The sequence below is a fragment of the Diachasmimorpha longicaudata genome, chromosome 3 (genome assembly GCF_034640455.1).
Source record: "Diachasmimorpha longicaudata isolate KC_UGA_2023 chromosome 3, iyDiaLong2, whole genome shotgun sequence".
Taxonomy (NCBI): domain Eukaryota; kingdom Metazoa; phylum Arthropoda; class Insecta; order Hymenoptera; family Braconidae; genus Diachasmimorpha; species Diachasmimorpha longicaudata.
The window spans coordinates 8,237,636-8,257,402 of record NC_087227.1 but is presented as its reverse complement, the minus strand read 5'-3'; the positions used below and the strand labels follow the sequence as shown (position 1 = coordinate 8,257,402).

At 39.0% G+C, this 19,767-nt stretch overlaps 3 protein-coding genes across 8 annotated transcripts; 1 reads left to right on the top strand and 2 right to left on the bottom strand.

The window, feature by feature from the left end:
- Window positions 1–115: 115 nt before the first annotated feature.
- On the top strand, window positions 116–3,931 carry LOC135160111 (UDP-glucosyltransferase 2-like). The gene is made up of 5 exons (XM_064116297.1): window positions 116–639; window positions 1,857–2,276; window positions 2,781–3,012; window positions 3,087–3,312; window positions 3,521–3,931. The coding sequence occupies exons 1-5, from the start codon at window positions 232–234 to the stop codon at window positions 3,804–3,806; spliced, it is 1,572 nt and encodes a 523-aa protein (XP_063972367.1). The 5' UTR covers window positions 116–231; the 3' UTR covers window positions 3,807–3,931.
- A 4-nt stretch (window positions 3,932–3,935) lies between these two features.
- On the bottom strand, window positions 3,936–12,027 carry LOC135160119 (protein yippee-like 1). 5 transcript variants are annotated; one of them, XR_010298505.1, is made up of 7 exons: window positions 11,547–12,023; window positions 8,543–8,703; window positions 8,033–8,189; window positions 7,920–7,963; window positions 7,723–7,831; window positions 7,272–7,560; window positions 3,936–6,981 (listed from the first exon to the last, which is right to left on the bottom strand). XR_010298505.1 is itself a non-coding variant. In XM_064116311.1 (7 exons), exons 4-7 carry the CDS (start codon window positions 8,132–8,134, stop codon window positions 7,471–7,473), a joined length of 345 nt encoding a protein of 114 aa, XP_063972381.1. In that variant the 5' UTR covers window positions 8,135–8,189; window positions 8,309–8,411; window positions 8,543–8,703; window positions 11,547–12,026; the 3' UTR covers window positions 7,211–7,470. The 5 variants fall into 5 exon arrangements, 4 of the variants coding, with proteins under 4 accessions (XP_063972381.1, XP_063972382.1, XP_063972380.1 ...); XM_064116311.1 differs by lacking the exon at window positions 3,936–6,981 and adding an exon at window positions 8,309–8,411 and having other exon boundaries at window positions 7,211–7,560; window positions 11,547–12,026; XM_064116312.1 differs by lacking the exon at window positions 3,936–6,981 and having other exon boundaries at window positions 7,211–7,560; window positions 8,033–8,185; window positions 11,547–12,027.
- Window positions 12,028–12,794: 767 nt separating this feature from the next.
- Window positions 12,795–19,063, bottom strand: LOC135160107 (zinc finger protein 530-like). Of its 2 annotated transcripts, none has more exons than XM_064116293.1 (3): window positions 15,334–19,063; window positions 15,068–15,227; window positions 12,795–14,812 (listed from the first exon to the last, which is right to left on the bottom strand). In XM_064116293.1, exons 1-3 carry the CDS (start codon window positions 16,788–16,790, stop codon window positions 14,126–14,128), a joined length of 2,304 nt encoding a protein of 767 aa, XP_063972363.1. In that variant the 5' UTR covers window positions 16,791–19,063; the 3' UTR covers window positions 12,795–14,125. The 2 variants fall into 2 exon arrangements, with proteins under 2 accessions (XP_063972363.1, XP_063972364.1); XM_064116294.1 differs by having other exon boundaries at window positions 15,068–15,176; window positions 15,334–19,055.
- Between the last annotated feature and the right edge of the window lie 704 nt (window positions 19,064–19,767).

Sequence of the window (19,767 nt, the reverse complement as noted above, 5' to 3'; positions counted from 1 at the left end):
AACTTCACCATCGCCCCACGTATTACCTCAGGCGACCTCGATATACCCCCAACAGCCAGCGAGAACCACTGCTACACGTCCCTCCTCTTGACACAAGATACGAGGAAGACTCACTCAATTCGTGAAGAGCCGCTCAGTTTAGTAACAGAACGCAGCGTGAGTTCGTCGCTGGCATTTTCCTAATTCCGGGCACCTCATCATCCACTTGTCCAGTTACAAAACTCCACCGACATGTCAGCGATTCGTGTTTTGCTCCTGATGACAGGAGTGTTAGTGTTGCAGTCCCAGGGCACAAGTGCATTGAGAATTTTGGGGGTCTTTCCCCTCCCCGGGAAGAGTCACTTCATTCTCGGTGAGAACCTCATGAAGGAGCTGGCGAGGCGAGGTCACAGTGTTGACATGGTGTCCCATTTTCCCACGAAGAAACCGATATCAAATTACCGGGACATCAGTCTCCTGGGGTCTTTACCTGTTGCTGTCAATAATATCTCCTTCCAGGAGACGAGGAATTTCAACGGCTTATCCATGGCCTTCTTCGTCAGACATACGGGGACACAAGTGTGCGAATTACTCGGCAGTACCTACTTCCAAGACCTGATGAAAACGCCCAAGGGAACTTACGATGTTATCATTGTTGAAGTAATTACGTATGACATGACAACATTTATTTTATCAATTTGATGATAGATAACCGAGATATTCTGACAGAAGGTCAATTCACTTGACGTCCTCAGAGGAAAAATTATATTTTAGTTACCGATGTAGTTGGCCTAACCTAGAGTTACACTTTTAGCGAAAATTCAATCGATGAATGTGATAGAAAGGTCAAATCTAGCTGTTGGTAAACTGAAGCTGATAAGAAATAGGGACATAAAGTAATGCACTTTTTGATACCACGATTTCCTCGGTTATGGGGATAAAATCATCCAACTGGGGAATCGGGGGAATTTATGATTTTATGGATGGACTTAGTCGGTTCCAGTGAGTCATTAACGGAAAAAATGGTATAATTTGTGGGAGACGAAAATAGAATTCAATGCGAGTTTGTTTTGGTGTGACTTTGTCTCTGTCCGAACGCGTGATTGCATAATTTATATTCTGCTCAGTGGATACGACTTAGGGAATTCAACGTGGCGGGAGTCACATGATGTTTATGAAAACATTGCTCACCCCCACCCACAATTATAACAAAATTAATGTTTTCTAATTGGCAAGAGATTACAAAAGAATAGTTTCCTCTGAAGAACAATTTTTTTTAATATTCCTGATCCTCAAATCAAATTTTTTCTAGTTAAATGGTGGAGCTCGAGACGAAGCTATTGTTTAATTGAAAAATAATTACTCCTGATTGCGGCTGAATTAGTATTCTACTACTCATCGATCAGCATTGTCAGTCGTTGAGATAAACAATGATTTCAAAAAGATTGAGAATCAAGTGTTGTTTGTGGTTAAAATTTAAAAGAGCAAAAAATTGGAAAAAAAGTAGATCAGGGAAAGTCACACAATGATAACTTTAGTGTTATCTATCCGGTCGATAAGATATTTATTAGCGCAAGCATTTGTCAAGTTGTAGAACGCAGATGCCATTCAGTTTCAAAGAATCCTATGTAAATTTCAAAAGCCGAAGCGATTGATTGTTCATGCAGAATAATTTACTTTGATGTTAATTTGTGTTATGACAAGAATATTACCCTAATGACTCGATCAAAGCATGTTTTGTTACTATCGAGAGAGGGAGAGTGAAAGATTATATTTTTTAATAACTCCGAGTCATTTTTTACAGCCACCTTTCAGAAAATCTCGAAAAATTATACTTAAAATTATTCAATAATTTTCCTAAATATTTATTTTCGCAGTCATTCACGGCACAATGTTTCCTAGCCCTCGGCAGACACCTGGACGCCCCCGTTGTCGGTCTCGTAGCCTCGAAATTACATGACTGGTTATTCGACCCTTTTGCAAATCCCCTGAACCCGTCATACATGCCAAGTCTCTTCTCCAGCTTCACTCAACGCATGAACTTCTGGGAAAGACTGACAAATACGTTGATCACGAACGTGATCGGCCTTCAAATCAATTACTACTTGCGAGAACAAGTTGAACAAGTGGAGAAGTACTTCAACAGGAGAATCTCATCGCTCAACGAGTTGTATGATGATGTATCACTGCTGCTCGTGAACGAGCACTTCAGTATTAATGAAATTAAACCGGCGACACCTGATGTCATCGATGTAGGGGGCCTCCATGTCCATGACAGTGATCAGCGTCTCACACCGGTGAGTTGGGCTTTGATTTATCGGTTGTGTTGGTGTAACTCGTTAGAATAGTGAGACAAATAACGATGACTTGAGAAAAATTGATGGATTATTTTTTGTGAATCTTCAGGAAACCGAGGAATATCTGCCACTTTTTGTCAAACTCTCATGAAAATCATGATGTTGATGAGAATGATAATAAGGATCATGATAATTACATATCTTCAATAACTCAACAGATATAATTGGTTTGATAACTCGTAAAATGATATCAGAGATAATGATTTCACAATTCAGGAATTTTTTCGTGTCACTCTCATAAAAATGATGATTTCATGATAAAAATGAGGATTCAGGTGATCGTGAATTATTTCACAGAAATAATTACTTTCATTTTACTCAGTCCTTTACGAATTTCGTCTTTAACGATTTAATTAGTTGTCAGAGACGTAAAATGACTGATGATTTTAGTAGCAAGAATGGGATGATATTGATAATGATTTAGAAGATGATCTTGAATTTCAGGAATTACAAAAATGGTTGGATGACAGCCAGAACGGTTGCGTGTATTTCACATTCGGTTCAATGATTAAAATTGAATCACTTCCCCTGGACAAATTGAAAATTCTATACGAAACGTTCGAGAGAATCGCACCGGTGCGAGTTCTCATGAAAATTGCCAACGCCACGAATCTCCCCAAAGGTTTGCCCAAGAATGTTATGACATCTCCGTGGATGCCGCAAGTGGCCGTTTTGAGTAGGTTGACAACATCATCTACTTTTAGTAGCTTCCTGACCCTTTAACTCATCAAATAAAAATCTGCCCTTTAGAACATAAAAACGTGCGAGCTTTCATAACCCATGGAGGCCTCCTGGGAACTCAGGAAGCCCTAGCTCACAAGGTCCCGATGATTGGAATTCCCCTTTTTGGTGATCAACATACCAACATTAACAGCTACGCGAATAGAAAAATCGCTATTGCCCTCAGTGTTGACACACTCTCTGTGGAGTCCCTTACGGGGGCAATTAATGCTATTCTGAAGGATCCCATATACAGGTATTATATCATAGGATATTTACTCACGTAAAAATAATTTTGGTAATGAAAATGATATGAGAATCAATATCTCGTGATGATGTGTGAATTGATAATTTCTTTTCTGATTACAATTCCTCGTCCTTGAAAAATATTGAGCAAAAAAATTGTATTCACGTATTTCCGTAGTTGATCTATTTGTGATATTTATTAACTTATATATTCGCAGCAAAAATATCGCTCACGTGTCTGAGCTCTTCTTGGCCCGTCCAATGACTGCTCTGGACACAGCTGTCTACTGGGTCGAGTTCACAGCGAGACACGGAACAGTCCTGAAATCACCAGCAACTAAATTATCATGGTGGCAATTCCACTTGCTAGATGTGTACGGTTTTATCCTAACGTGTCTGCTGGTGCTCCTGTACATAGTAAAAAAATTGGCAACAATTATGTGGAGATTATGCTGCAACAGAAATAATGCAAAACCAATCTCTAAAGCCAAGAAGAATAGATAAAACATTTACAGTAGTCAAATTCATCCACAGCCTATGAAGAGGTGCTTTATTAGTAATATTGGAATGTATATGATTTTTTATGTGTCTGAAAATAAATATTGTTAATAAAAAAAGGTTGAACGAGATGTATTGGTTTTTTAATATTTTTATTCATAAAAAAAATTAACTTGTGTTTCTTTTCGTCGCACTTCAATGAGTTTGACAAAACAAATGTCTATTCGCTCCGTATATTTATTTCTTTGTTTCTATTTATCGGTGTAACTCAATTGAAGTAAATATCTATGTATTGTTTAATTAATCGTGAATTCGTGTTTACAATTTTATTACATAAAATTTCAACTGATATTTCACAAAGAGGTGGAGATACAATGAAACGGGAAAATAGTAGAGGAGAAAAATAATTAATTTTTTTATCTTGTAATTTTTAGTATTTTTTTTTTGTCACCACATTGATATCAAAAGTACTCTCGAGAGACATGTAGAGGATTAGGCCGTCACAATCACACGCTCAAGCACTCGTAATTCATTGAATTTCGAATTTTATGGGTTTCGCTATCTGAATGTGCGATTTGTTGTTGAGGATGGCATAGAGGTATTGAAGAAATTTTCAAAATGTTTTCAAAACTATGTTTTTTCTCATCATGTTCAAGCATTTTCAGTGGTTAAATTGCCATCGTTTATTTGTACAACGGAAAGTTTTTGAAAAATATTTCCTTTTATTTTCAAAATTATCTTTTTGCATTTTTTTCCAGCAATTTAATTGACAAATTTGATGCTTTAAAATCTTCAAATCGATGCTCGTGACATTCTCAATCAAACAAAATTTGTCAGTGTGATTTTCCGTGTTATTGGTCGTTAAAAGGGTGAACAATAGGAAGTTGAGTGAAATAAAAAAAGGTTTTTGGGGGTGATTTGGAGAACAGAGGGGGGAGGGAGGGTACTGCGGGCGTTGGTGCTGAAAATTCCCAAGAAATTCCCTTTAAAACACGAAGTGAACGGCCATTTCATCCTTCATGTCCTCAAAACAGCGACAATAATCCTCTCTAACTTCTCATTTGCTTGACAACCGATTGATTAAAATGGCCATTCACCTCGCGTCCGAAAATGGTGACCTCCTGGGCCTTTCAAAATGGCGCCTGCATCATTCATGATTAACTTGTACTTTCTCAGGTAATTGCTTTATATTTTCCTGTAAAATTTGAATTTTCACACGGAAATTCTACGCATCTCCTTATTCCACTCAACGACAGATGAAGACATTGAAATTTCAAATGATAATTAACATTCGTCCTAGTGCACGTGCAACAATGCCATGATTTTTATTGATGAATAAAAAAAATATATCAATTGCTTTCAACGAAAGACAAAAAAAATAACCAAAAATATGTAAACAATGGTTTTTTTAATGGAAAATGAATAAATCATGAGTTACAAAATTATGTCTAACATCTGAATGTTCATTCACAGTTATTCAGATTCAATTTCACTATGTGATAATTCACAGACTAAATGAAAAAATAGAGAAAGACATGAGTGATTATCTATAATACAATATTAATACCATTCAACCATAAAAATTCATTCTCATCGATATTTAACACCATTACCCTCCTTCAATCTCTCACAATTATTATTATAATTATTAATTTTTTTTTCATCAAATTTTATGTTTGAAATATCTCCCACTTTACAATCCTTAACCGCTAGATTGGGATTAAGTGAAATGAAGAGATCAATTTCTATTTGCATTCTTCATCACGCTCAGGGTATAAATATCACGGGAATATATTGCGGGGTGGGAGATTGAGGAGAGGAAAATTCCGTTGAAGAAACAAAATTGAAGATTTGTTCTTATATATTTCGGATTCAACGGGAGATAACAGAATTTTTATGAGACTTTTCCACGAAATTCTCAATGCCATGAAAAAAGTCTTGACATTTTTTTTTTGTATCTCAGTTGAATTCAGAGATATTTAGATGTTTAGAAAAAACTAACGTTGGATTGATAACAGAACTTTAGCACCTGCAACTTAAGATCTCGAAACAGAGGGAAACCAAAGAAGTTTTTTAAAAACATTTACATATAAAATTTGGTTAGACAAAAATTTAATCAGAAATTTTTGTCAATAATTTTTCTTCTGAAAAAAAATGGGGCCAAAGGGACCGGCCAGGACTTCACCCCAAATCCTTCGAATACTCCCAGCTAATGATTCTCATTCTATCACACTCAACTACGAGAAAAAAATTCCGAAAATTTAATCCCCTATCTCGTCATTTCAATTAATCACAGAAATCATTAAAGGAATTCCTATAATATTTTATATAGGCTTTCTCATAACACTAGTGTAGGCTACGCTGGGGCTACAAATCTGGGCATTTCTCAGGCTCAGTAAATTTATCCCAATTTTCATTTCTAAAATCCTCCCAATTATATTTCCTCGTCTCTCTCATCTCGACATCTCCCATTATTTCATCTTTATTAATTAATTAGGAATTATCGGCAGTGAAATTCCAACGATAGAGGCGGCAGGCAGGCAGTCAGTCCAACAAAGTCTGTGGCACACCCCCGCTGCGCTCGTATTACATATTTCATCGTATCTTATTTCATTTCAACATTATTTTTTGCGGCCTTTTAGTTGCGGAAAAATTCTCATAGGTTATCCCCACAACAACGATATTCGCCCTGGGAATTTTGGTGCCTCTTTAAATCCAGGGGCAAAGGGGAGTTGACGAGGACAAAAAAAATCATGTGTCGATTTTTTTTACCCCCTCATTTTTTGGGACTTCGTTCTTCTCAATCAGTTAAAACAATTTTTTTTGGTTCCATTCTTGAGAATTCCCCGGATTATTCATCGGCACGTGTTCCCACCCACGAAGAAAAAAAAAATCACCACAATGGCACCACTTTAACCACAGTCGACCCCAAAAACATCCCTCGACAACTCAATCTCCACAACAAATTTTCCCATCACCTCGACAATCTCTCGCATTTCCAAAAATATCTCTCAATATACAAATACTTAATCATCTCTTTCCGTCATAAAATCCTCTCTATATGGCTCCACAATAATCCACATCCTCCACAATAATCGACTTTCTTCATTCCTTCAATTCAAATATTTATGTTCATTTCGAAAATGTTTTTTTCCGGTTGCGGCGAGAAACATTTTTCCCACTGTGAAAAAATATCCGGTTGATAAGTGTTTTTGTTTTTTCTCTTAAAAAAAGCTCCTTTTGAATCAAGAATATTTTTTTTGAGAATGAAAATTTGGTTACTTTCATCTCGAAAAAAAATCTCCGATGTATCGGTATTTTTTCATTTTTCCTTCAGTGAAATTGTCCGGAGCAGAAAAACATTACTAAGATTACAAATCACAAATGAAATCACAGACTTTCGTTGGTGGTTTTTTTTTGTTTTTTTTTTTTAATGTTTTAGGGGTAATGATGCTTTGTCATTTTCCTTACTCATTAGTATCCGTTTTAGTTACAATGATTCGAGGGACTGAAACATGAGAACAACAATGTATGGATTGTTTTTATGTTTAGCGCTTTTAGCCTGTCTCTCTAAGAATTAATTATTCACGTCATTAGTCAGTTCCAAGGGGCTCCAATAGGGGATTTTTATCTAGTCAGGATCCCCCACTGTTGCCCCGATGACGGTGGTTCATTCCCATCCATTCTCCTTTATCATGTGGGCAAGTTCGATTATGAATTTGCCCTCCTTGTACTTCTGACTTGATTCAAACGCGTGCTCCTGCAAATGGCAATTTTATTTTTTTCTCACTCGCTGAAATGTTCAGATCTATCTCATTAACATCAGTAATTAAAATCAAAGAATCTTGAGAGTCAAATGGGTGAGAAAAAGGCGAAAAAGGCCATTTAACCCGCACCCCCCGAAAATAATAAAAAAACTCACATATTTCCAGCCGAGTGTTGTTTTACAGCACTCGCAGTATATATCTGCGACAGCATGAAGCCCTGTCAGCAGAACTCTTTCCTCAGCGGGTCCGCAGCCCACATTAACTCTACAACAATAAATGTCCATTACTCACTGCAATTCCAGAATATTCATGGCATAGCGTAATCACGAATAAATTTAAAAATAAAACTTACACTGAATTAAATAGATAGGCACGACCCTGGCTGCCCTGAAAGGACTGCGCAAAACGTTATTATTAATCAACTGTCCAAACTAATCGGATTAATACATTCAGTACGGAACAAACCTTGGAGATGAGTTCGTCGTGATTAGCTAAGTGAGCACGGCAGTGTATGCACGAGTAAGTGCGATGGCAGGAGGGCAGATAAGCTTGAAAAGTTTTCACCATCTTTGCGTCAATCTGACTGTTATTATCTTCTCAGGCCCCTCAATGTATTATCTTCCTTCGAGAAACAAAAGAGAAAAATTCATTCCCATCTTTCCTACCCCTTTTCAATTTTTCTTCACGCTTTTCCTTTCCAAAACTTATATTTTATTACTAGTGCGTAAAATAAAATTTTACCGGAGTCACGAGCGCGAAATTCCAATATCTCCCCATTATGACAAAAAAGGGCACGATGTTTCGGTGTTTGACACATCCAACGTAGAAAAAAAAGTTTCAGACACTTGTATGAAATTTATTAAACGAACATTAATTATAACTGGATTTTCCCACGCCTCTGTCTTATAACAACTTATTGAAATTTCTATCGTATTAACAAGAGGGTATATTCCTGGGAATTTTGCAATTATCTACCTTCTCTCGATCAATTGGCCGATCGTCGAAGAAAAACAATGGATTGTTATGATTTTTTTAATCCGTTCGCGGGGTGGTGGTGCAGTAGTGGCCCCGTTCACCGCCGCCTCGTACTTGGATCAGCTGTTAAGCTGGTTCAGACAGCGCCGGTTCGGGGACACCTAATGTAAAAACAAGATATTAATTTTTTTTTCTTTCCTCAGATGAATGAAGAGTTTCACATTCTATTTCAGGAAGACCTCCTCCGTATCTACTCTTCGGGAGATAGGGGCAAATGGGGCAAAGCCCGTAACAATGAAGATGAGAGGTCAAGTGAGCTTGAGGGTCAAATAAAAAAGGCAAATGAAGGAATGAGATGGGTCAAATGGCTCTTGCGAGTTCGATCCTCTTTCGTAACACCAAACTCCAAACTTCCCGGACCCCGTACGACCCTTGGGGGATCGTACAAGGGGGCAGCGTCGTCTGGAGGGTGCTGTTGCTGAAGGAGATGAACTAGAAAAGCGAGCGGGCTCGAGGGTCAACGCTCGGAGACGGTGGAAAGGGCTTAAAATCCCTGACCGTATTGACCCTCTCGACTCGCCCTGGGCTGTCGTGACCCGGCAATGAAAGTGCCAGAAGAAAGGCCAAAGATCCCCGTGGGTCGGCCCGTTTGACCCTCCTTACCCTCCCGTTTGACCCATCGGAACATTTCCCATACTTTCCAATTACTTCTTCGTCAAACCAAAATATTTTCTCACGGAATTTCTACTGATCTCCTTATTTATTCACCAGGAAGTTGACTTTCTGATCCATATTTATGCATCAACGGCAATATTTGTATAATACAGCTGGCTTAATAGCGCTGGGTATGAGTCACGAGCCGTCAGCCACGAACGTCTAAATTATTTATGATTTTCCCCATCATCCTCTACTATTTTCAGCCTCAAAACATGAAAGCCCGTAAGGTAAACAAAAACAATCAGTTGTCCAATCAAAAACGCATGAAGTCAAGGTATCGGAAAATCAACAAGCAGCTGATAATGTAATTGCTGTTATCTTATCACCAAAAAGTCCAATTTCGGTGGGAAAGAAAGTCCCCGTGTGGAAAAAAAAGGGAAAAAAATCAAATGGAACGGTGGGGACAACGACTCTTCGAAAGTCATAACAAACCAAGGGAACTCAGAATTTATGCTAATCATGTTTCATTTCAGCCACAAAATGAATGAGTCATGGGGTTCAATTACACGCGAGGTGGATTCGGTTAATGACAGCGTCTGAATGATGCGTTGGAAACAGAAGAGTAGAGGAAAAACAATGGGAGAGGAATTATTTAACGATGAAACGCATATGGAGGACTAAATAATAACAATAGAAATAATGATTGATCATTTTTTCAGGAAAATAGGGGGAGGTTGCAGTGGAGGTGGTCAGCAACGACCTTTCCGATGATAGGGGTCACGTGGGTCAAATGTTGTCGTGACGATATCTTGTTTGACATGACTGTGACATTTGTTTATTTGATGGTGTCACAAGGACCCTGGTGACGTCTAGGGTCAAAAATTGAGGGGACAAAATCTTCTCTTTGACATAGTCATGACGTCTGTTTGTTTACTTGATGTGACAAGGGGAATATGAATAAGGTAATGACACTTGTTTTTATTCATTATCGTCAAACGCAAATTTTAAAAAGCATAAAAATTTATTTATATTTCCGTCTCAATCATGCCATGTGGGTCGTTGCAATCTGGAGTAGGTCTAGATTACCCCACAAAACGACAAGAAAGGAAACAGAAACACCACCAATTGGCTTCAATAGAACTATTCTAAACTGACGAGTACCCCAGTTTCACTCGGAAAAATCCTGACAACAACTGATGGCAATGGCAAGAAAGTAATATGTCATTTAGCCTGTGGGTCCTGTGATTTAAAGCTAATTAGCAGATGGATCGTCAAATACTGTTTAACACTCCAAATGACTGTCTCAATGAGCCAAACTTAGAGTTGGACATTAAAAAACGTTAAAAAAACAACTAAGAAACGATGCGTCATTGGCAATTAATAATTAATTCGTAATTTATTGTCCATTCTTCAATTATCGTAATGGTATACTTTAAATTAAAGGTCAGCCAAGACGACTAGAACTCAAAAATTGAGAGGAAAATAAGAATAAAACATTAGTTACAGATCCATCTTGAAAATTTATATTTTGTAAAATATGTCAAAGAGGTCTTTAGATTGAGTCATTTTATATGAATAAAAAACTGCATAAATTGGCCCAAATTAGATATTTTTTAAATAAATATTTTCATGATTTGAAAATTTTACACGATCTAAAAGTGATTCTGATTTTCGGGGGAATTGCCATAGCCTCCGGTAGTGGACAATGGAAAAATCGAAATCCCGAATTTTGGCCTGATGTACTCGAGCGCTCGTCTCCCTCCGGCCCTCATCGCTGTCTCTGGGCAGCTGACACGAGACCCTATCAGCTGAGAATGTATACAAATCCGGATCGGAGCGAGTGAGACAGAGCGCGAGGCAAATGGCAACAAAGGACGGAAAATAAAACATTGATTTTTTTTTCCTCGAAAAATTGCTTTCGGATCGAAATGCACTCACCATAAACAATTTTACTATGTCAATAAAAAAAAACTACACAATAAAACAGATGAAATGAACAAATGTCTACAGCACTCGGATACAATGAAGAGACAAAGAAATGTGCTATTGCGTAGTTGAAATGACCCAACATCGAAGACTCGCTGGTTAAAACCGATAAATCGCGTTCTTGTACGTTATAAAAAAATGGCTGAAATGAAAATTGTGAAAAATAAAATGGTCAATTCCCCAGGGGTCACCTTTTCCCCCCCGTCGAGCCCTCCAAGCGCTCAAAAAAAAATGAAACGTGAGGGAAAAACCAGAGGACGATCGAGCATGCGAATGGGCAACAACGAGGCATTTCACCTTCAAACAAAGGAAAATCCGTGGCTGACGAAAATTGTGATTAGCAATAATCCCATATTTTTACCTCCATATGCATGCGTGAGGCGATAGCCAACAGACACAACCGCAAATCCTCGTTCCCTTCACTGTTTTCGGTTTTAAAAACTTGTAAAAAAAAACAGTTTGACGAACAATGAGGTAAACACCAAGCACTTCAGACAATTTTTTTCACTCGTGCTTTACACGAATAAATGTCTCTGAGTTCTCTCATAACTGTCTCCGTATCGTCCGCAGCACTGTGATATTTTTTAAAAAATGAAAATTTTTCAAATTCTCCCGATATCTTCGCAATTTTGTTTGGGGGAAAAAGTCGTTTTCCTCTCTCTATCCCTCGGATATCTGAACGGACCGAGTCGTGTGTCGACACTGAAAGTGGGGGGGTCACGACAGAGATATTCAACTGTTCGCTGTTGGATACCGTTTTTACTCGTTTTACGTCCTTTTTTAATTTAACAACACGTTTTGTACCTGTCTTACTTGCACTCAGTACGAGAGCCTATGCCAATGTTCGATTTATTTTAAGTTTTCTAGCATTGGCACTGGAGGGAGGACTGTGAGGGCTTAGGCGCATGCGTCTGGTGGCTTTTACGAAGCCTCCGGACATCGCCACCAGAGGGATCAAGCCTCCGTTCTCCCTCACTAGACCGACCAACAGCTGCCGTGACGCTCAGCTTTTTTTTTATCGGCTCGATTGGCTGATTGTTTTTTATGGCGGGGAACAAAGAAATTTAATTTGTTTTTTTTTTTCGATCGGAAGCGTGGGAATTTTTTTGAGGGTGTCTGGGGAGTTTTTTTTGCGATTGATTGCGGCGGTGAGAGGGGGTGTACATGGAAGGGAGGGATGGGAGTGCGTAAGAAATTGGCGCGGATTTCCTTTTCGATTATTAGGGAGCCTGGGGGTGAGGGATTTTTTGTTGTTGAACCTGCCAAGACTTCACCCTTCTGACGACCATCGACCCTCGTGTTTGACCTCCAAAACAAAATTAATCCCTTCGTTTTTTTCGGAAATCGACTACTCTTGGAGAAAATTGGGAAAAATCATTGAATGGAGGATTAGGTTTTCCAGGATTTTTTCAAAACAATTTTCAACACATGGAAAAACAACGATAAAAGAATATTTTAATTCCAAACGAGAAATGTACCCTTGACATCTTCTGTAGCTCAGCAATTTTCTCCCGAAATTTCTCTCACGTATTTTCACAATTTAATTAATTGCAATTACAAGCGAGAAAACCCCCAATTCCATGAAAAAAAATAAAAAATTCTTCATCACTTAATTTTTCTTTTTTTATTTATTTCAATATGTATACTTTTTTCTCCGTTTTTTTCTCCTCACCCTCTCGTCCTCTTTTCATTATAAATTGCAAATGTAGTTCTATCAATAAAAACAAACATCTAATCAAACTTAAAAATGACAAATGAAGGTTTTCTTTCATCGCTGGTTTCGTTTGACTCTTTTAGCCCTTTCTTTCTCGTCTGAAATTCACTTGTGTCACATACTAAAAGAACCTTTTAGTACTTCAATTTTACAATTTAAAAAAAAACGGAAAAAGAACAAAGAAAATAAATTTTGACATAAAGTATGTATAATATATATAATAATATATATGTAAAACACTAATATATGGTTATTTTTATTTTTTTGTTTCTTTTGTTTTTTTACTTCTTGTTACAAGCCTTACAATTAGAATTAGAATATAATATGTATAATTTTTATATATACTCTTGTAATAAAATCGATTACTTGCTTACTCCTTAAGTTGTTTGTTTTATCCTCAAAAGGTTTTTCATTAATTTTTTCATCCATTTTTAGTCTATTGTTTTGCTTAGTTTTCATCCCTTCAATTATTACTTTTTTTTCTCATTTTAATTTCCATCATCTAGATATATTAAATATAACTAATTTAGTTCACATTTCAACTGGATGTTTGTTATTAAACTTTCCCGGGGCTGGCAAACACCTGAGAATAATTCACGATTCTCGTGTCACTCTTCAAATTTGTGTTGATAATTTTCACATACCAAGTGATTGATAACAATTTATAATTTACGAATATTTGGTAATTCAGAAGAATTTGATAACTGTAAAAATACTATTTCAAAAATTCGTAATTTGCAAATTGCCCAACATTTTGTTACATCATTTTCACCAAATATCTCGAGATCCACCAAAGCCACATAAATTTTCAATTCCACATTTTTTGCAGATGATCCCAAGGGCTACAAAAACCATAACCACCAAAAATCTCGTATCTCTGACAGATCCCTCGATATTTTTAAAAAACCTATGACCAATATAACCTCTTTTACTCACATTCTCAACCTCCTCCCTCTCCCCCCACTAAAAAAATTGTCTGAACCCTCGAGATTTGACAGATTCCCTCTTCCCCCCAAATTTCAAAAATATGTGCAAGAATCCTGAAATCCCCATCAAACCCCTTTGCCTCCTTTCGCTTCTCCTCCGCACCTCAACCAGTCGCAAATGTATCACCAATTGTAAAATTGTTAGTACAAGAGAAGTGGGTGCATGTATGCAGCAGCATGAGGCTGTGTATTTCGTGCTATATCATCCTCACAATGTTCAGAATGTCCCCCACCATCGTTTCACATGGTAACATTCAACTGTATCGCTTTAGTGTCCTCATTGCACGCCTGTTGTTGCTGTTGATGTTGTTGCTGCTGTTGGTGCTGTTGCACTTGCTGCTGCACCTGTTCCTGCACTTGCTGTTCAATAGTTTGCATTTGAATGGCTTTAGTGTCGACAGTACACGTCTGTTGATTTTGCTGCACTTGAACCTGTACTTGCTGCTGCACCTGTTGCACTTGTTGTTGTTGTACTTGCTGCACTTGCTGTTGTTGCTGCTGCTGTTGCACTTGTTGCTGAACAGGCTGCACCTGCTGTACCTGTTGCTGTGCCTGTACTTGCTGCTGTTGTACTTGTCCTGGTGCCTGGCCACCTTGTTGTGCAGCTTGTGCAGCAGCCTGGGCAGCTTGTCGTTGCTGTTGCCTTAATATACTCGGTGGTGGATCCATGTGCTGACGTTGGTGCAGCAGCAAGTGATTCTTTTGGAAGAATGCCTTGCCACATTTATCACAGACGTGGGATCTTATGTGACAACTGCCATCACTGTGACGTCTTTGATGCTGGGATAGACCGTGCTTCTGGGCAAAACCACGACCACAGTCCGGACAAAGGTGGGGTTTGGGCTTTGGACCACTGCCCGCTGGTGGTGAGGTCTGCGTTGCACTCTGCATGTGAGATACACCTGGTGCACCCAGTGGTCCGTTCATCTGAAATTTTCAAAAGTTACGCTGGTTAGGATCATGCTGATATAGATCTTTCTAATCAGGACTCAAATCAAGACTTTTTCAATATTCCTCAAGTTCTTTGCAATCTTAAAATAAGCTTTTACTTCTCGGAAGTAAGAAATACTTCCGAATACTTCTGTTGGGACTACAAAGACTAATTTGAGGTCACCTCAAGACTAAAATTTCTTATACGCCTTGACACCCCTGGAATAATTCCTCATCTAGCTAAAAAATTACCTGATGCGTTCCAGTGGCGTTGGCCGTAAGAAAGTGTCCAGGTGTCTGTTGAAAGGCAGCAGCGAGTCCACAGAGATCAGTAACAAGTGTCCTATCGCCAGCATGTAACCTCAAATGCAAAGTAAGTGCTTCCCGATTAGAAAAGCCCAATCCACACTCCCTGTTGGACGATCAACTATTAACCAAAACTTCCGTCGCTCTCGACGGAAATGCCCCCTCCCCCACCCTCCGTCCATTTACAAAAAAAAAAAAACCCCAATGCTTACCTGCACGTGAGTGACTTGTCATCGGTGTTGGTTGCATTGTGCATCTTGGAGTGTGCAACAAGATCAGCCTTCCTAGGAAAGGCCTCTCCGCAGACAGTGCAGGCAAATGGTGTCTCCCCCGTGTGCAATCGCATGTGGGCCAGGAGTGTTCTCTTCTGTAGAAATTCTTTGCCACACGCTGTGCAGGAATGGGGTACCCTTCCATGTAACCTTCCATGATTAACGAGCTCAAACTTTCGTTGAAATGTAGCACCACAGTCTGAGCAGACAAATGGATGCAAACTCCCGTGGAACCTCGAGTGCATGGTGAGATGATCCTTCTGAGAGAATGATTCACCACACTCGGCGCATACAAATGGCCGTTCACCAGAATGAAATTTACTGTGTGTTACAAGATGTCTTTTCAATGGAAAAGCCCTTCCACACTCTTGACATACAAAGGGCCGTTCTCTGGTGTGTACCCTCGTATGTGTCACCAGGTGATGCTTCAATGTAAATGACTTTTTACACTCTCGACACTGATAAGGTCGCTCAGCACTGTGAAGAAGTAGATGCGTGTGGAGACAGTGTTTGTGGGCAAAGCTTTTGCCACAGTGGACGCAGATATGTGGCCGTTCACCAGTGTGAACTCTGGCATGGGTGGTGAGATGATGCTTGAGGAGAAAGGATTTGCCACACTCGGAACAAGAGTAAGGCCTCTCCTTGGGTACTCTCGCCTGGCTACCCATATCCTGTTGCTTTACCTTGGTGTCAATTTGGGTGGTGTTGACGTGGGTCAGTACATGGCCAAAGTGTGCACTCTCTGTCTGATTCTGATTGACGTTGTTGGTATTCGCTTGATTCGATGCAGCTGCAGCCCGTTTCATGAGAATTTCATTGCACTCCTCGGCTGTCAGCTGTATTGGACCAATTGGTGTCATAAAGTGTTTACTCATGGCGTGTTTGTCGGTTGTTGTGAAAACAAGGGTATTCGGAAATAGTGTCTGTGCTGGAGTCGTATGTGATGCGTCGCAGTTACAGCCGCCCTTGTCACAGGTGAGTGAGAAGACATCGGGATGTTTTTTTGTACGTACATGGGTAACGTGGCTCTGATGGGTGTTGTGGGTTTGATTGTGGGCTCCAGTGCTTGTACCACCACCAGCACCAGCCTGCTGATGATGCTGCTGCTGTTGCTGTTGTTGTTGCTGCTGCTGCTGTTGTTGCTGTTGCTGGGTGGTCTGACAGTTGTCAGTCATCTGAAAGACCTGTCTTCTGTGCCCAGGCTGGTTGGCATTGCCCACCTTGGGCTTGACATCCGACTGAATTTTCTGACTCGTACCCTGATCCTGATTGTTGTTAACAGCATAATTTATATTCGCTGTTAAGTCAGACTGGCTAGTGTCTCTACCTTCGTTTGTTGGATTGAATGACCACGCATACCCAAAACCAGTGCCAGCATTGCCAGGTGTTGTGCACATATTGGCCAGGGTTGCGTGATCCTGATCACTCTCGTTAGCCACTGTTAATGTATCTGTATCAAGTATAACCGATTGTTTATTTGTATCATTTGTCGTTATGTCTTCATCCACACCGACTGAATCAACAACGACTAATTGATCGGTGGGATATATTTTAATGGGCTCTAGGTGATAAATGTAACCGTTGCACTCCAGTATTTCAATGTTGTTGTCAATATTCTGAATAATTTCAATCTCTTCTTTCACTACGGGGGGAGGTGATATTGTTCTCGCATATCGGCGCCCCTTGTCGGGACGCTTTATATGCGATTTATCTTGGGCACTGTTTATTTTGTTAATTATTGTTGATTTTGAGGGAATTTTCGGGGGAATTTTGGTAGTGTGGGGGGAAAAAGCCGGACTAGGCCCAGCTTTTAGGGGAGGGATGATCAGGAGTGGGATTTTTGCATTTGTTGGGAAAATGGAAGGATAAAAATTGGCAGGGCTAGGAGGGAAGTTTTAACATTTGAGACGAGAGGAGAATTTTTGGTTAGGTTCTCTTGGATTTGGAGGGACTTGGTGAACGTGATGTAGTCGTTTTTTCAATGATGCCACTGAGGTGTCAGGTTTTTGCTTGGGGTATTGACTATTTGACAACTGTTGTACGATGTGATACTGATAAATCACCAATAGACCCTCCACAATCTTGCTCTTCAAGTTCTAGTGCAAAAACTTGACGTGGAGACTTGTAAACAGAGAAACGTTTGTCCACAGGATTTATTTCTCTTCCTGGTCACTGTTAATTTGGAGAAAATTTCTAACATTTGAGACGAAAGTGGAGGTTTTGAAGTGATTTTTGTAATGAAATATTCCTTCTTAATGGGCAATCTTAGTTGAGAGTTGAACGTTCCTGAAGTTATCAACAATTGCACGATTATTATTGCCTATCTCGTGGAAATTTTCACGTAATATCTTTTCTTGTTGATAAAAAATCGTTGTCCTCGAGAGGATGCTGCAATATAGTGCCAGGAAACCAGTGATAGACTCTCAAATCCTGGTTTTCAGATTGTAGTGAAGAGCTTTGGCTTGCAGTGTACAAACAAAATAACCTTTGCCCGTAGGAATTATTAAGTAATTTTTGTGGTGAAATATTTTTTCACCGAAAATATCACGTGATGCTGAACTTCTTCCTTATATTGTCAACAATTGCACAATTATTGGTTTCTATCTCATAGAAATTCTCTCTCAAAATTTATCTTTATCGATAGAAAGTCTCGATCTTCAAGTTTTAACGGAGAATCTTGATGTTGAAGATCACAAACAAAACAATCTTCGTCCACAGTATTTATTCCTCTTTCTGATTGCTGTGAATTTCGTCCAAACTCCTAACAATCGAGACAAGAATGGTCTTGAGGTGATTTTTGTGGTGAAATAAACGTTTCTCAACAATAATAGCACTTGATGCTCAACTTTTTCCTGAGGTTATCAACAATTTCACGATTCTTGATGCTTAACTTGTGGACATTGTCACTTAAGATGTTGCTTTATTGATAGAAAGTCGTTTTCCTCGAGGGGATGCTTCAATGTGGTGTCCAATAAATGGTCGATAGACCCGCGAAAATGTCGATCTTCAGGTTTCAGTGGATAACCTTGATGTTGAGGTTTACAAACAAAACGGCCTTCGTCTCTAGGATATACTCCTCACCCTGGTGATGTGCAATATTCTGGCGGCAACTTGCTATGGCAGGAGCACCAGCATTTGGCTTTGCCGTTGATATTCGCGAATAACCGATGGTAATAACTGATATTATCACCAAAAAACTCAGCACTGTCACTGACTTGTCGTGGTAATTACAATTGTACTCGTGTTTATCTCAATGTCCCCTTGTTTTTCCTTGATTTTTTGGTTTTTGCCACAGGGGGGAAGTGGGGTGGCAGGATCCAGGGGAGGGGGAGGAGAGAGAGGACACACCGCGGCGTCTAACGACACACGGTCAACCCACGGTGGAGAAAAAGACAACCTTATCCACCTACTTGGTAACGCGACACTCCCGCACAAATGCACAATATTGCTGGTGATTTATTGTTATTTGTTATTGTCATAATATGAGGGGTGAGGGCGGTCGACGGTTGAGGAACGTGAGAGGTGAAATTTTTAGATTATTTAGTATTTCAGTACGGTCACATACAAAATAAGCCTCATATATCGGCCATTTTATTTGTAAACTACCAAAAAACAATGCTGCCAATGGTATGGAAGAAATTTTTGGAGGGAGTCGCTGAGGAAGTGGAAAACTGGGGATTTTTTTGGAGGGGATCAATATCCCTAGGGAAAAAAGAGGCAAAGTTAAAGTTGCGATAATTTTTTTCATATTTTCCTCTTTTTTTTTGCTGCATATAAACTCTATTTTTTTATAGAATTTCACACTTTTTTCGGGTTTGGTGTATTTTGAAAGTATTTGAGGAAGGATCGAGACTCTGTATATTTTTTTTCCTTTTTATTAGAATTGATTCTTTTATAGTATGAAAAATATAAGGATTTTCTGCTTGAAATCAATAGAGGATTCTTTGGATTTTTGGTTGGGATATCAAAGCAGGATATTATCTACTTTAGAATTCTTTATTGCCGATGGTTTCATGAGTGCGAAAGACTCACGATTTTTTGGGGGAAACAATGTCCCTAGGAAAATGGCGGTGAAATCAAAGTTGAGAATGTTGTTTGTTTTCTAAGAGTTTCTTTTGACTTGTAATTTCTACCTATTATTCACTTGAGAAAATAGTATTATCGATACTCGCGGGAATTCGCGAACACTAGGGAATGTTTGAGCCAAAGTATTCCCCCAGAAAAAAGAAGGGGTAAAGTTAAAGCGGAGAATCTATAAATATCGAGAGATCAAGAGATAATTTTTTCAACACTCGCAGGATGTGAAATTTGCAATAGATATTTTTTTATTATTTTTAGAAAAACTTGAGGTTTCGAGAAATTTTTCGTACTTCT